A 17,368-nucleotide genomic window follows, 5' to 3' on the forward strand; every position below is an offset into this window, starting at 1 on the left:
AATATACCGATATACTTTTTCCCCAAATACTTCACAGAGTTGACGCTTGACAAGCGTAATGGACCTGCGGTTTTATGCAAACAAATAAAACCGAACTGTAATCAACATGGTAAATACTGGTCCAGGAAGTTGAAAGAGCAGTAAAAGCAGCAGGCGTCCAGTCTCAGGTTCCTCATTCTGTGTTTGTGTGTGTCGCGTCAATGAGAGGAGCAGCGCGCGCACTCGACGCTTATTTCGCTCAGAAACTTTTCCTTTTAAATGAGAGTTAACCACTTTTTCTGACATTTGCCAGGTAGGTAGACTTATTTAGACTTCTTATCTGTTTTAAACTCCTCCTTACAGTCTGCTGTAATGGTGTTACAGTAAATATGTGTAATGTAACGTTTAACATGGTATCAATATCAAGTTGATAGTCATAGACATGTTTTTTTGATTCAACGCTATGTAAATATGTTTTGATGGAAACTCCCAGCTGCCAAAATAGAACAAGCCGATTGAATCATGGTGCTTTTACACTGGCGGTAAAATATGAATAATTATTAACTAACGAATTTGACATGATAACTTTCATTTCTCAGAGTGAGATTTAGAAAGATCACTCACAACATTTCCCATTGGAAAAACAAATCATTCATGAGATCTCCTTATATCGCAATCTTTCCTCGACAGCAAAAAGTCTCTGATTTGTCTCTAAAGAAAAAGAGTTTAGTAGTGATAAGATAGGCTATGTGTCAGAGATTTGAACATTTCTCATTAAATATATCTAAGTTATATCTATCTGTAGGCTATTACTCTTAAGGAATGTTAGGAAAAACATCTCCTAAAACATCATCAATAAAGTTGATAGTAAAATTAAACATTGTTCAGAAATATATGTTGTCACTATCAGACAACTATTCAAATATTACAGTTATTTTCCATTTTACAGTTTGTGTTTTGCATGAAAATAATATGCAAAATACATCAACTTTGCGTCAAGGTCAGCGGTCTTCTCATGGCATGCTTCCCATTTTATTTTTAGCTACAGATGCTGAGTTTTTACACCATGATACTTGATCCGAGTTGTTGCAGAGACGCCCTTTTCAGTATTTTGTTCTCAGAATTAGGCCTCACTTTCTATCCTTCCTCCAGCCTCAAATTTCTTTATCTGCAGGCTACAAAAACCAGAGTTAAATAGCCTAGATTAGGTTTCATCATTCAACAAGATGATTTCAAGGCACATATAGCATTCTCATACAAAGAGAGACTGAAACTCAGAAGTAGTTTAGAGGTCTTTTGTGTGTCTCTCTTTCCTGTCTTACTGAACACCCTAGAGACGCTGGTCAGAGGAAGTGTGCAGCCTCAGTGGCCTGCTTGATCTGACATTAATCTAGCATTATAGCCTTGTTACTAGTTTCCTGCTGACATCTAAAAATATTGCCATATCAGTAGAGTCCAGGATGGCCACATACACGGTTTCAGCCTAGTGTTGTTTAGCCATTTAACCAACTTGAATAACATTTCACCTTCAGGAAAACAGAGGGCACTTTTTTACCACTGTTTCTTCAGTATTACTTCTGGCATAACAATGATTGGAGGCTAAATATAACCAGAACAATGTCTGTTGCTTTGGGAGATATATAATTATCTGTTGTGGAATTTGAGATATGTTATCCAGGTACTCCGACTTATTCATGGCTAGGAAAAGTTTGAGGGTTTTTTTTGTTTTTTTTGTGGCTACTTTGGGAACTGACTGTTTTGGTCAAAAGGCAACAGTGTTAAACATTTCCTGAAATACCAAAGGATGTGGCAAGAACTGGCTATCTTGCCAGAATTTACCAGGGGAGGGCAGTACTAGGTCAAAATATGGGATGTTATTTTTTTTATATAGCATTTTTAAAACAAGTTTTGGCTTTATTTTAGAACTTCACTCTGCCATCTGTCTATCTATCTATTTTTATATCTGTTTTTAATTGTCGTTTGAATTCTAACCTTGTAAAAAGGAAATGAAGTAATTCAGCGTTTACTGCTCATCAAGTCCAGTGCCCAAAAGATTTACAGTACATGCATTTCCTCCTCATAGGGAAAGAGTATAGGTCTGGAATCTTCTCCGCATCAGTTGTATTCATTTTTAGTTATCTTTACCGGAGCAGTGTCTTATTGCATAGGCATTATGTAATGCACTGTAGAGCTATTTTGATGTATTAGTGTCATAAAATATTTCATGGTTGTGGTTTGTTTCGATTTAATTGCAATTTCTGTTCATATTTCAGTAAATGACAATGGTTAATCTTCTTCTTGCAGGAAACATGGGTTGTAAAAAATCCAAGTTGGATGGTGACCAGACTGGAGGTGTGCTTGAAGGGAACAAACACCAGCCAGTACGTACTGACCAAACTGTATATGTGAGAGATCCAACCTCCTATAAGCCTCATATAGTAAGTAGTGAGTAGTGATGGGGGGAACATCTTGTTATGTTAAGATTAACTTTCATAGACTTGCATAGACTCTGAAGAAAAGGGATTTTAATACTTGTAAAACGTCTTCATGATTATATCATGATTATAAGAAATGTTTTATTTCGCAGAATAATCAGACCCCCGGGCTCCTGCCTGGTCAGGTGTTCCAAAAAATGGAAGGTAGATCTGATGAGCTTTAATCCACATTCTTATGCTTTTGTAGCTTTGATTTTTTTTTTTTAGGTAAAAATTTTATTAATTCATTAATTTATTTTTATACAGAAAAGGAAAAAATAGCCATTGCTTTGTATCCGTATGACACCATTCATGCTGATGATCTGGGCTTTAAAAAAGGAGAGATGTTAAAGATTCTTGAAGAGTAAGTAAATGTCATCATCTTAATATTTTTCTTTACCTGTTGTCATGTTGTTGTTGCTGTATGTGAAGTGTGATAATTTTTTCTAGGCATGGAGAGTGGTGGAAGGCAAAGTCTTTGACCACAGGAAAGGAAGGATTCATCCCTTCAAACTATGTTGCAGAAGCAGACACTATAGAGACAGAAGAGTGAGTGCTGCTCAATATGATGAATTACTGTACAAGTGTAACTATATATATATATATATATATTTAAAAACAAAAGTGACGTGACATACGGCCAAGTATGGTGACCCATACTCGGAATTTGTGCTCTGCAATTAACCCATCCAAAGTGCACACACACACATATGTTGGTTTTTGTGGTTTATGGGGACTCTCCATAGGCGTAATGGTTTTTATACTGAACAAACTGTGTGTGCTATTGCCCTACACCAACCCTACACCTACACCAACCCTACACCCAGGGAGCAGTTGTGGGTTCGGTGCCTTGCTCAAGGGCACCTTAGTCATGGTATTGAGGGTGGAGAGAGCGCTGGACATTCACTCCCCCACCTACAATCCCTGCCGGCCCGAGACTAAAACCCGCAACCTTTGGATTACAAGTCCGACTCTCTAACCATTAGGCCACGACTTCCCAACAACAACAAAAAAAAATTGTTTTTGTATTTGAGCACTTTATCTTTTTTTCATCTTGGTATATTTTGATTTACCATGTACACAATTCAGATGGTTCTTCAAAGATATCACACGGAAGGATGCAGAGAGACAGCTGTTGGCGCCTGCTAACAAACCTGGGTCTTACCTCATACGGGAAAGTGAAACCTCAAAAGGTGCACACTGTTTACTGTCTACTAGTGTCTTTTGTGGTAATATAACTTTGTGGTGTAACATATTCTGCTTTGTTGTGAACAGGAAGTTATTCATTGTCACTCAGAGATGTGGATGCTCATGGGCTGGATGTTGTTAAACATTATAAAATCAGATCTCTGGATAATGGTGGCTACTACATCTCTCCAAAAATCACATTCAATGACATCAACAGCATGATAAAACATTACCACAGTAAGTTCTAAGGATGCCCCAAAATAAATGATAATATATTGTATAGCTGCATAAATAAAATATATGCTTTAATATGAAATATGTTTAATTCATTTATAAATGTATTGTTATATGATTTATATTATATATTACATATTAATTTATGCGTGTTTACGTGTGCTTTGCTAAAATAAGAAGGATGTGCATAATTTTGTCACAGAACAACCAGACGGATTGTGTCGAAAACTAGAGAAACCATGTGAGAAGCCAAAAGCACAGAAGCCTTGGGACAAAGATGCGTGGGAAATCTCTAAAGAATCCATAAAGATGGTGAAGAAGCTCGGAGCAGGGCAGTTTGGAGAGGTGTGGATGGGTAAGTAAAGGAAATGAAGCCCTTCAGCTTGACAATGATCTACAAAAGAACTGGAATTTGCCTGAAGTCACAAACATACATTTAGCCATGAAGTGTTTCCTTCATCAGAAGTCCATTACATGTTCAGCTTTGCTAAACTACAGAAAAGTGTTGCAATCTTCTTTATGGTCTTGTTATTCAAATTCTCTCCGTCCCTAAGATCCCCCAAGCGCCTGAACAAAAAAACCCCAGCGTTTTATGTGCTCTTCAGTGGGCATAGAAGTGACATCCTTCAGTGTTTGTATCGATTAATCGACCTTCTTTGAACTTATTGTTACTATCTAATTCTTTGAGCCATAAAAGCTTTGACAAGTCGCATTCAAATCTCGAGTCTTCCTGCTGTGGCTTCTGGCTGGCATGAATGGCTCCCTTATAGCTCAGACTGATAGTACACAGAGACCCGGCACAAACGAGACTCTTATCAGTCAGATCTGAGGAGGAAACTGCTATACAACTGACGCAGGATTTGCATTTGGATTTAGTTATTATTCATGTGCCTCTTTCCCTTTCAGTCAACATGATGAATTGCAGGAAGCGGCCTTAGCAAATATACAAATGGCTCTCGACTGCCCGTGGCCAAGATGTTTCCTTTTGCGCCCCGTGCCCTTGTTGGCAGAGCGTTGCCAGTTCTTAAACACAGTATAAGTCCGTACGATGACAGACGCACTCAACAGAAAGACTTTCTTCTGTTTGCCATGCCCCACTTTGTTACGTCTCAGCAAAATTATTAGATTTCAACAGCTAAGATGCACATTTGGGCATCACATGTCCAGCAGATAATTAGTATGAAAGTTGTCTGTAATTTTGAATGAACAGGGAATGAACATTTAAGGGATGAGCCCATGCAAAACACAGTGGTCAGTAAAAGTGCTTCACATAGTGGCACTGTGTCATCACTTCTGAGAAATGTGACATTCTACATTTCACTGCTGGTTGTACTCTGTATAATTGTGTATGTGACGAATTAAAAAATAAAAATCTTGAAATGTATTTTATGGATAGCAGTGAGTTGCATAAGATCCTTGGTGAGAAAATGTGAGGATTCGTAGGCGTCAGTTCCTATAATAGGTTTTTTAGGGCCAACTGACAGTTCCTATATCTATACTGATAAACTCTCTGTTGCATGGTTGCATTTCTCACTAGGTTTCGTGTGAGACTCAGCTTTAGTTCGTTGTTTTGTTGCTGGACTGCGACTGTGGCGTTGGAACAGGAAGATTATTGATAACCACAGAGAAGTGACACGTGTTTTCTTTTTGTTTGCAGCCTACTATAATAACAGCACAAAAGTGGCGGTGAAAACGCTGAAGCCGGGCACAATGTCAGTGGAGGCTTTCCTAGAGGAGGCCAACCTGATGAAAACCTTACAGCACGACAGACTCGTGCGCCTCTATGCTGTGGTCACCAAAATTGAGCCCATCTACATCATCACTGAGTTCATGGCAAATGGTAGAAGAAATTCTGGTCACACTTTATTTTAAGGTCCAATTCTCGCTATTAACATACCATTAACTATGATTTTACCCACAATATACTCCTAATTTGCTGCTTATTAATAGTAATGTAGTTGTTAAATTTAGGTGTTAGGTAGGATTAGGGATGTGGAATATGGTCATGCAGAATATGTGCTTTATAAACAGCCAATATGTTAATAATATGCATGCTAGTAAGCAACTAGTTAATATTGAGAATTGGTCCCTAGACTAAAGCGTTACTGAAATACTCTTTCAATGATTAAAATAAGAGAACTATGAGAGTTACAGTTCAAGAAAACTATAGTTGCAAGAAAATTGTATTCTCAGCGACGTTTATTAATTTTTATAACAGTTTGTTGTTTCTTCTACAGGAAGCTTATTGGATTTCTTGAAAAGTGCAGCTGGCTGCAAAGTACAGTTACCGAAGCTAATAGATTTCTCTGCACAGGTAAAAATATTTGTTCAAGACATGAATTAGCCTTCTTTTCTCTTAGCCCTCCATTTCCGTATTTCTGGGGTAACTTTACTGGTTTTCGCGTCATGAGGCTGGTATAACTTTTTCCATTAGTTGAAGAGAAAGAGGAACAGATTCTTTTGTCTGTGCTTATTTAAAAACAAATAAAAATCAGTCAGCCGTTTTCACAGGAATTAACTGAGAATCTTATTAGATTTACAAATCTAAGTTTAAGTTAGAAGTTCTATATCATGTGGCAACCATAATAATGCTGAGATAACAAATAAATAAAAAAATGGCTGGTTAAAGCATCATGGATGTCATAACGTATTTACAGTCATAACTAACTGCTTCAAAAGACAAGAATTCAATCTAAAGAAGAAAATATGTTTTCAGTACGAGTCTTGAGGACTTTAAGATTGCCTAGAATCCGATTTCTGGTGAAACAGCACCAAATAGCAAAATTGCACATCCTGTTTTAGAGAGTGAAAGAGGATCCCAATGGGGAAGTGAGACACCATTATTTTCCCTTTGTTAAAGCAACTTTTGCTCTGTTAAAATATAAGTGAGAAATGCGACTACACTCACTTCTGAAGTGGAAAAAAACCCATGAACTGCTGATTTACTGTGATCTACACTACTAACTGCCTAATTTATGTACTCATTGGTGTGCGTACTACTGTTCAAAAGTTTGGGTTGTAAGTCATCTCTTATGCTCACCAAAGCTGCATTTATTTGATCAAACATATAGTAAAATATCACAATTTCAAAAAAACAATTCTATTTTAAAGTGTAATTTATTCCTACAAAAAAGCTGAATTTTCAGCAGCCATTACTCCAGTCTTCAGTGTCACGTGATCAGATCTACGCAAGATGCTAATTTGGTGCTTCATTTCTTAATATTATCAATGTTGAAATCATTTTCAATTAATATTTTTGTGAAAACTTTTTTAGGATCCTTTGATGAATAGAAAGTTCAAAAGAGAGCAATAATTTGACATATAAATCTTTTGTAACATTATAAATGTCTTTACTGTTATATGCGTTCAATTTAATATGTTCAGTTTAAAAGAAATCTTACTGACCCAGACTTAGAGTATGTTTGTTTATGTCAGTGATGCTGAGTTTGTGTGTGTCTCTGCAGATAGCTGAAGGTATGGCCTATATTGAGAAGAAGAATTATATCCACCGAGACCTGAGGGCAGCTAATGTGCTGGTTTCAGATAGCCTGTTGTGCAAAATAGCTGATTTTGGCCTGGCCAGAGTAATTGAGGATGACCAATACACAGCCAGAGAAGGTGAGTGTGTGACACCTTCCAGTGGTTTAGCAGCATATTGGATGGACAAGTCATTTTCTACAGCATCACTATATCAGACGCCTCTCCAGGCTGTTATGCATACTGATATTGTGATAGTTTTCCTGCATCAGCAGACCTGACTGATCTGTGTGAATGTTGTGTGTTCTGTGTCTCAGGAGCAAAATTTCCTATCAAATGGACGGCACCCGAGGCCATCAACTATGGTTCTTTCACCATCAAATCCGATATGTGGTCCTTTGGGGTTCTCCTGTATGAGATTATAACATACGGGAAAAATCCGTATCCAGGTAATATAATTGAGATAATGGCACCTTGATTGCATTTGAGTTTAAATAAAGCATTCTAATTTTATTGGGAGCTATCAGCATTACTCTGCAGTGGAGTAATGATGACAAAACTGATTCTTTTGTCAGGACTTTGTCGACATCTACAGGTCAAATTGTGTTAGATACATTGAAGTATTTTATGCTGGGTACACACAAGATAATCGGGCTGATTTTGGGCCGATTTCTCCCCTTCCAACAATCCTAGGTAATGTCCCGATTATCTTGGTGGATCTAAAGATTATCGTATCAGATTTTCCTGTGGTGTGATGTGTGTTAAGAGTGACTGAATCTGCTTGGAAGAACGTCCGAGGCGCCCCGATCTCAAATTGTAAATACTCAGCATGTTGAATATTTACAATCAAAAACAGTGATGTGTGGGGGGGAACCCCGAGGACACCACACACTATAGTAGCAAAACGGTTAAACAGTTTTTTCCTCATGTTTGTGGTCTCTCACATTTTGAAGATCTTATAAGATCTTTAAAATCTTTTAGCGTGTACCCAGCATTAGTTTCGGCCCATTGAATACATCTGAAAGGTGAATTGTGTCATTTGATCCAAATGTAATTGTAACATAAATGTAAAAAATAATGAGTGGTATCCTGAGAAATATATTTAGCTCTATATTAAGCTAAATGAAAGAAAGCTTTGCTTTCATAACGTGTCTTCGACTAGTGGAAAGAAAACACACATTGAATTGTCTAATTTTCAGCATCATTACTCCAGTCTTCAGTGTGTCATGATCCCTCAGAAATCATTCTTATATACTGATTTATAATCAATAATGGATAAAAAGTGATAGTAAAAACTTATATTGTTAGAAAAGATTTCTATTTTGAATAAATGCTGTTCTTTGTAACTTTTTATTCATCAAAGACTCAAAGAAAAAAGTATTACAGGCTCCAAAAAAAATATTAAGCAGCTCAACAGTTTCAACACTGATAATACACTCTTAAAAATAAAGGTGCTGCACGATGCTACCTTTTTATTGTCTAAATGGTTGCATAAAGAACCTTTCACATCTGAAGAACCTTTCTGTTCACAAAAGGTTCTTTGTGGCGAAAGATGGTTCTTGAGATTATAAAAAGGTAAGAAAGAGATGGTTCTTTTGAAGAGGCTTTCACTGAATGGTTCTTTGTGGAACCAAAAATGGTTCTTCTATGGCATCACTGTGAAGAACCTTTTAAGCACCTTTATTTTTAAGAGTGTAAATCAGCATATTAGAATGATTTCTGAGGGATCATGTGACACTGAAGACTGGAGTAACGGCTGATGAAAATTCAGTGCTGCGTCACAGAAATAAATTGTATTTTAAAGTATATTAAAATAGGAAACCAAAATTAGAAAGTGGAATATTTCACAATATTACACAATATATTTTTTTTAAGTGTTGATGAGCATAAGAGACTTAAAAAAATCTTACTGATCCCAAACTTTTGAGTTGAATTTCTATATGTATTCTGAAGGTTTATGGAGAGGTTTGTTTATATAACATTCACCTGATCACATAACATTTTATGAAAATGTATGCAAATGAGTGGATATTTACATATTTAATCAGATAATGCACCATTTGCATATTAAAACAAACAACTTTTTGTCGCCTTGTCCTGTGATTAATCAATTAGGAAAGTATTGTGATATCTATTAGTTAAAATGAGTTACGACACTTTTGGCGTCTTCTCTTAAACATTGACAAAAATACCTTTCTGAAAACTCTGTGACATTTCTTACTCAGTTTTTCTCTTTCTCTCTATCGGTCCACTTACCCTTTCACTTCCTTCTTTGTCTTACCTTCAGGCATGAGTAACAGTGAAGTCATGAGCTCTATTCAGAGAGGTTACCGGATGCCCCGTCCTGAAAACTGTCCCACTGAACTTTATGAGATCATGAACTCGTGCTGGAAGAGTAAACCAGACGACCGGCCCACATTCGACTATATTCAGAGTGTACTAGATGACTTCTACACAGCCACTGAGGGCCAGTACCAGCAGCAGCCATGAGGATGCAAAATCATCCGTCATATTTTTGTACTGTTTCAAGATGATCAAAAGATCTGCTTTATCAATGAATCAATGTACTAATATGTAACTAATAATGGGATAAATCTGCTTATGTGTCAGATTTTCTATTTCTGCTTCAAATTGAAGTTTTAACAAACTATTTGCTACTTTTGCTCTTCTCATTCACATTTGTAAATCATTTTTATGTATCAGTGTACCCTACCAAAGTTTCATTGTTATTTTTACACATCAAAACATTTCTTTTTTTTAAACGAGGGGTTTGCAAACGAGTCTGGGGGCCGCTGTCTGCAAATGAATTTATGAAGATTTGACTTTTAGGGCTGGTGAAGTTAACTGTAAAGCTGTTTTGGAAGGATATTTATTGTAAAAGGAACTATACCAATACATTTGAACATTTGAATTGAAATAAGATGCTTGATTCACAAATGTAAACGCTTGAAATGAACACTGTAAAACACTTGTCTTTAAACTATCACACATTTTCTTTCAAGAATGTGAATCATTTATGAATGACATTGAACAGCTGCCTATATATTTTAGTAAGAGTGTCTCTCAAAAAGGATCATCATATTTGGAGGTTCTTGGGAACAAAGGGCTTGAAAATAATGACTAATGAAATCTATGCACTGTAAAGAGAGTGTGATCTTGACATTTATATATTAATAACAATATTGGTAATGTTACAATAATGAACAGTGACAGCGGGTAATATTTTGTAATTAAGCCTTTAAATTGCTTTGTATTTGATTAGCTGTAAGAATGAAATGCTTTGTATAGTTAAAATATTTTGTACATTTGTACATTGTCTAGAAACCTAATAAAGTGAATCTTTTGAGATTGATAACAGTTCTCTGGGTCATGAAATACTAAAGAAATCACTTTGAAAGTAGATTTGTGATGGTGTTATTTAAAGGGATAGTTCACCCAAAAATGAAAATTCTGTGATCATTTACTCACCATCATGTTGTTCCAAACCTGTATGAGTTTCTTTCTTCTGTTGAACTGAAAAGTAGACATTTTGAAGAATGTGGGTAACTAAACAGTTGCTGGAAGCCGCTGAGCAGCTATCATTGAGCCATTGTGCGAAAAAAAACAAAAAGTGACCAGAAAAGTTTTATTACCGATTTATTTATTTTTTTTAATCTTATTAGAAGAAATAAATTAATGCAAGTTTGTAACAACTTGATGGTGAGTAAATGGTGATAAGAGTTGTCATTTTTGGGTGAACTATCCCTTTAATTACCCGTCCTCTATAAGTCCCGCCCATTTATGGTCATGTGACCATTTCAAGATGGCCGCGCTCTTCAGATTGGAGGCGTGAGCCGCGTGACATTGTTCATTTGTTACAACAGTGTCAGGCAGACACAGTAAAACAGCTTGTCAAGCCTGCAAACTCTCTTATTCAAGCTCTTCTTTGACGCTGGCAATAATGGATAAGGACAGTCTGATTCTGTAAGTTAAAGATGAATGAATGAATGCTGATTGGCGTGTTTTAAAGATGTCATTAGGTCTGTATGTTTTGTTGTAGAACCAGATCAGCTCACTGACAAGATAAAATAATTCTGTAATTCCGAATAATTTCGTTTTTAAAGCATATCGATTATACGGGCAGGTGATATAAAGTAGCTAGTAAGCTACTGTGAGAAAAGTAGCATGTTTGTATGCAGTTTAGTAACTGTAAACTGTGTGGAACTCATGTCCTTAAAGCTGTCTAATTTAAGTATTCAAATGTCTGATAAAAAGTTTTTGTGGAAAGTTTGTGGAGTTATGAAAAGTATTTACTTGAAATAGATTTTTTTCTGCAACAATGTAAGAATATATACACTGTTTTGGTAATCCTTCCTGAATAAAAGTATTACATTCTTTCCAAACAAAACAATACTGACCACAATCATTTGAATGCTAGTGTTTATCTGCATGGCTTTGTAATGTAGACAGTAGGGTGTGTTTTTTGTGGCTCTCTCTACACAAATGCTTATCAAGCTGTGAAGAAAGTAAACCGTTAGTCGCCTGATCTCAAAAGCCCTTATCTACTCTCTTCACTTGCTGCTTAACACATCTGTGAAACCTGATCATCTCAACCAAAGGGATGGGCTTCTGAGTACAAATGATACATGAATTCCACTTATAGACTTGAAAAATGAGTGAAAAGTAATGTTGTGTGAAATAGTTATTGAGATATGTTGATGGCTGTTTTCCATCCCAGCCCCAAAGACTTTCCAGAGCTAAAGAACGACACATTCCTGAGAGCCGCTCGAGGAGAAGAGATTGAGCACATTCCAGTGTGGTGTATGAGACAGGCAGGCCGCTATCTGCCAGGTATGTACCAATCTTGTGCTGATGAGTACCACCAGTGCTAAATGTGATCGTTTACCATAAAGCTGTTCTTTTTTTATTCACTGTATGCAGTGTGTTTACTATCTAGTGTATCTGTGGCTCTATTAACAGAGTTCAGGGAATCGAGGGCAGGGAAGGATTTCTTTGAGACATGCCGTTCCCCTGAAGCTTGCTGTGAGCTTACGCTACAGGTCAGCACCGCTGAGCACCTTCATTCTTACCTGCTTCTTATAACATCATGAGTCTCAATTTTCTGTTTTAGCCACTCAGACGATTCCCATTTGATGCTGCCATCATCTTCTCTGACATCTTGGTGGTCCCTCAGGTGAATGAGGGTCATAATTTGACCTCTGACTTAATGAATTACCAAAGAATATTATGTCTATTTATATCTAAAATGTGTATGACCAGGCCATGGGAATGGAGGTTCAGATGAGTCCAGGAAAAGGCCCCACATTCCCAGAACCACTGAAGGAGCCTGAAGATCTGCAGAGACTAAAGACTAAAGTGGATGTGTCGTCTGAACTCGACTATGTTTTTAAAGCCATCACACTGACACGACACAGAATAGAGGGAAAGGTTCCTCTCATCGGCTTCACTGGAGCTCCGGTGAGAAAACCAAGCAACAATCCTCACTTGACTAAAGATGCTGCTTTAAAAATGCGAATATAAAGAACAAATATAAAGATCAATTGTTTAGTATTTCTATTGGAACTTAAATTGAAGAAAATGTTTAGATGTTTGAAAGTAACTATATAGTTGTTTTGCATACAATTAAATTGATCATTTAAACTCCTGCCAACAGCATATTGTTAATATGATCTATAAACACTTCCATTCAAAAGTTTAGGGGCTGTAAGATATTTATTTATTTTGAAAAAAAAATAATTTTATTCAGCAGTAATGCATTAAATAAAATTTTTATTTCAAGTAAATGCTGGCAAATATGTATCGTTGGTTTCCACAAACAATAAATAAATAACTATTTAACATTGGTAATAATATGAAACATTTCTTGAGCACCGAATCAGCATATTACAATAATTTCTGAAGAATCATGTGACACTGAAAACTGGAGTAATTATGCTGAAAATTCATATTTGCCATCACAGGAATTAATTATATTTGAAGATATATTAAAATATAAAACAGCTATTTTGAATTGTAATAGTATTTCATAATTGTACTGTTTTGTGTCAAATAAATGCAGCCTTGCTGAGCAAAAGCTACTTTCAAACACAAACTTTTAAATGGCAATGGACATTAATGGTCTCTCTCATCATCATCATCATCTGTTGTGTCTCTTATGTATGCCAGTGGACTCTAATGTCCTACATGATTGAAGGAGGAGGCTCCACGACGCACTCGAAGGCTAAACGCTGGCTCTACAGGTATCCAGAGGCCAGCCACAAACTCCTGAGCCAGCTAACAGATGTCATAGTGGAGTATCTTCTCGGGCAGGTGAAAGCTGGAGCTCAGGTGAGAGAACCAATGAATTGAGATCGCGGAGAACAAAATCTGTAGCACTATTTAGATGTTCTGTAAAGTTTTTATAGAGACAGAATGTACGTAACATAGTCAGTTTTCACAAATTTCCTTATCTTGTCTTTCCTTTAGGCTCTGCAGGTTTTCGAGTCTCATACTGGTTGTTTGGGCCCAGTGGAGTTTAAAGAGTTTTCTCTGCCATATCTGAGAGACATTGCTCGCCGTGTTAAAGACAAGATCAAAGAATCTGGTTTGGACAATGTGCCTATGGTAAATAGATTTTGACATTTTTATTTCTCTTTAGATTTAATCATGCTTTACTAAGTAACACATTTACCTTGAAAAATCTTATACATATCAAAATTATCAATATAAATCCTCATTAATGCAAGATGCAAAAACACTTGTTTTTCATTCGTAATTCTTATAACGATTACAAAAAAATGTAATCGTATATCCCCCGAGGGGATATAAAGATCTCAAATCAAAAATCCATTTGCATTCTCTTTGTAAAAGTCGACGTTCCATGTCACCACCCCTTCAATATTCTGTTCCCGTAAAGTCCAAGTCCAATATAGAATGTGACGCTTCATTGAAATGACGGGCTACCGGAGATTTTATATCCTTTCTCCTAATGGACCTCGTATGCTCAATAATGCACGTTCTGATCGATCTACTGCTTTTTCCCACATATTGCTTAGTACACACACAAGTCAACAAATAAATGACGTTAGTGGATGCACAAGTGTAAAAATGTCTAATACGATACACTCGATCTGTGACGCAACTCTTGAAAGACACCTGTTCTCTCCGTATATATTTACAAACAGCACATTTTTGACATGAAAAATTGACTATGATTAGCTGTACTTAGTATAAAATAAATGTATTTGAAATATATAAATGTTTTACTTGGGATGAGAAGTGCTGCAACTTATTAATTTATCTTTAAGACTAGAGCTGATCTGGTCTGAAAGCAAGGGACTGTGAAACAACAGTGATATGAGAGGGTTTTATTATTATTTTAATTTTATATATATATATGTAATAACAATAGTTAATGATCATTCAGATAGAGATGCCGTAATACATTAATTGATATATTTCCATGTATTCATATTAAAATGTAAACAAACTATTTAGCTTCTAAACATTATGGTTTCATTGACTTAATAATGAAAATGATTAAATGGTGCTAACGGTTTCTTTTTGAGCACAAGTATCCAGACACCAGCTCTATGTTACTCTATGCACACTACACATGCACACTTGTAATAACATGATTTGCCACTAGTCGTCAGTATCAGGTCAGGTTTTCTTGCAGGCATCTCTTTTGAAAGTTTCCACTGAGAATCTCCTTCAGTGATTCCTCTGTAACTTTTGACTTTTCTGTTTCATGTTCAGATTGTTTTTGCTAAAGATGGTCATTATGGGCTTGAGGACCTCTCTGAGTCTGGTTATGAAGTGGTGGGTCTCGACTGGACCATAGATCCACGTTCAGCACGGTCAGTCACTGAGATGTGATGCAGCTTTGATGTGAGAGTTTTTCTGATTTCAGTGTTATATTCATAAAGCGCCTCGCAAAAGTATTCACACTCATAAGCAATTCTCGCTTCCAGATCCTTTACTGCCGTTTTATTCCTTGATAGTTTTATTTCAAAGAATTGAAACTCACATTTATATATAGGTGTGATTTTTGGCCTCTTCTTTCAGGCAAATTTGCTCCAGATTGTTCAGGTTTATTAGATGAAACTTATGCACTTCATATTTCAAATAGAGTGAGATCAGGGCTTTGGCTGGCCCATTATAAGACATTTTCCTTTTTGTTCTTTGGCCCTGTTTTTAGGATCACTGTTGTAAGCGATCAAGTTTCACCTTTTTTTAAACAGATTGTCTTTTACTGTATGTATTTGCACCATCCATTCTTTCTTTTAATAAAAATAATTCCAAATCTGTTGATGAAAACCACTTTTACAGCATGATTCTATACCACCTCCAATCAATTCCAATTTATTTATAAAGCACATAATACACTCGATACTAATAATTGACCACAGTGCTGTACAAAAAAATTAAAAATAAATAATAATAATACAATCAAATAATACAAATGAAAAACAAAATGTCAATATAGGACTTCTAATCGATTAGAATGAAAGGGTTTGGTTGAGTCGGAATAGTCCATTAAGGCACTGTGTTTATGTACATAGTTCTAGTCAAAAATTTGGACAAACAACTATTCTTTATACATTTCATATACAATTTTAAATAATAGTGATCAAGCAATGGCATTATGGGAATTATGTTGTTGCTATCCTAAACAAATTAAATAGTTTTTTTGTTTTTTTATTAAACACCCCTATTCAAATAGTGGCTGCTTTTCTTACACTATCTGGTTCAATTCATCCATTTCTAAATAAAAAGTTAATTGATTCAAAATTTAATTGTAAAGAGGTCCATATAGAACCACAATTTTATTTAAAGTAACTTTTAGCTCATTTTTTTAAGATCATGAGAAACTGTTCAAACCTTTGGCTGGTGTGAGTGTATTGTGATGTTTGACTATTTCTCAGTGTAAGAACGATTCTTTATATATGTTTGTGTTTTTCAGTATCAGGACTGGAGGAAAAGTTAGTTTGCAAGGCAACATGGATCCCTGCGCTCTGTACGCCACAAAGGTGAGGAAAGAAACATCAAAACAACTCTCAACAAAATCATGGATCCTTTGAACCCAACCAGTTCACTGCATCACTTGAGTTTAGTCTACGCTGCATAGAAGTGCTTCAAAAGCATTACGTTACTTCTGGTTAGTCCATTTCAAAATAAAGAGGCCATTTTGTTTTTATGTATTTAGGCCCTGCTGGAAATATGAACCCGCAGAGCAGCTGTTTTCCACACAGAGCCGTCTATGGCTTTCATTGCTCGTTCATTACAAGCATGGCTTTCATAGCATTGTCTCAATGCCTCAGAAATAAATTTTTTCCACCATCATTTCAGAAGTTATAGGGGTGTTTGGAAAAACCATAGCTCATAGATTTTGACCTGATGTATGATATCCAACCCAAAACCTTCTCTTCATTTCTGTGTGATCAGGAGCGTATATCAGAGATCGTGAGGAGGATGCTGGAGGGCTTTGGCACCAAGGGCTACATCGCTAATCTGGGTCACGGCCTGTACCCTGATATGGACCCAGAAAATGTGGGCGCGTTCATAGAGGCCGTTCACACCCACTCTCGCCAGCTCCTCAACCGTAAATAAGACGCTACTCTCCCATCAGAAGACCTGAAGCACAGGAGAAACAACAACTGTTGGTGTGCAGCGCTATAGCATTAGATATGTTACAAGGTGAACTCTTTCAAAACCTGTCCAAAAATGTCCAGTTATTTCACTCCAAAATATTTTGTGCTTAAAGAAAAAGGACCATCAAGATTTTACATTTCACATTTCCCTCCCAAATTCACATTACCATATTGCAGAAAAGATTCTCATTCAAAAAAAAAAAAAAAAAAATATATATATATATATATATATATATATATATATATATATATATATATATATATATATATATATATATATATATATATATATATATAGAAAAAAGTGAAGCTTATCTTGATTTATGCTGGTTTTAGTTAAAAAAATGCTGTTTTTAAAATACTGTATTACAGTAATCATATAAT

The 17,368-nt window shown here is 36.0% G+C and overlaps 2 protein-coding genes across 4 annotated transcripts; both read left to right on the forward strand.

Moving 5' to 3' along the window:
• The first annotated feature begins 13 nt into the window (after positions 1 to 13).
• Positions 14 to 10,705, forward strand: LOC306881459 (tyrosine-protein kinase Lyn-like). 2 transcript variants are annotated; one of them, XM_079435570.1, is made up of 13 exons: positions 14 to 292; positions 2,284 to 2,417; positions 2,567 to 2,618; positions 2,721 to 2,817; positions 2,904 to 3,002; positions 3,543 to 3,646; positions 3,729 to 3,878; positions 4,078 to 4,230; positions 5,533 to 5,715; positions 6,113 to 6,189; positions 7,340 to 7,493; positions 7,670 to 7,801; positions 9,640 to 10,705. In XM_079435570.1, exons 2-13 carry the CDS (start codon positions 2,289 to 2,291, stop codon positions 9,840 to 9,842), a joined length of 1,533 nt encoding a protein of 510 aa, XP_079291696.1. In that variant the 5' UTR covers positions 14 to 292; positions 2,284 to 2,288; the 3' UTR covers positions 9,843 to 10,705. The 2 variants fall into 2 exon arrangements, with proteins under 2 accessions (XP_079291696.1, XP_079291697.1); XM_079435571.1 differs by having other exon boundaries at positions 140 to 292; positions 2,284 to 2,360.
• Positions 10,706 to 11,142: 437 nt separating this feature from the next.
• On the forward strand, positions 11,143 to 17,176 carry LOC306881463 (uroporphyrinogen decarboxylase). 2 transcript variants are annotated; one of them, XR_013785153.1, is made up of 10 exons: positions 11,143 to 11,315; positions 12,070 to 12,182; positions 12,312 to 12,391; positions 12,463 to 12,525; positions 12,612 to 12,809; positions 13,518 to 13,679; positions 13,818 to 13,955; positions 15,090 to 15,221; positions 16,297 to 16,363; positions 16,779 to 17,176. XR_013785153.1 is itself a non-coding variant. In XM_079435578.1 (10 exons), the coding sequence occupies exons 1-10, from the start codon at positions 11,293 to 11,295 to the stop codon at positions 16,941 to 16,943; spliced, it is 1,110 nt and encodes a 369-aa protein (XP_079291704.1). In that variant the 5' UTR covers positions 11,143 to 11,292; the 3' UTR covers positions 16,944 to 17,176. The 2 variants fall into 2 exon arrangements, 1 of the variants encoding a protein (XP_079291704.1); XM_079435578.1 differs by having other exon boundaries at positions 15,090 to 15,190.
• Positions 17,177 to 17,368: the final 192 nt, after the last annotated feature.

Source organism: Barbus barbus (assembly GCF_936440315.1).
Source record: "Barbus barbus genome assembly, chromosome: 15".
Lineage (NCBI taxonomy): Eukaryota > Metazoa > Chordata > Actinopteri > Cypriniformes > Cyprinidae > Barbus > Barbus barbus.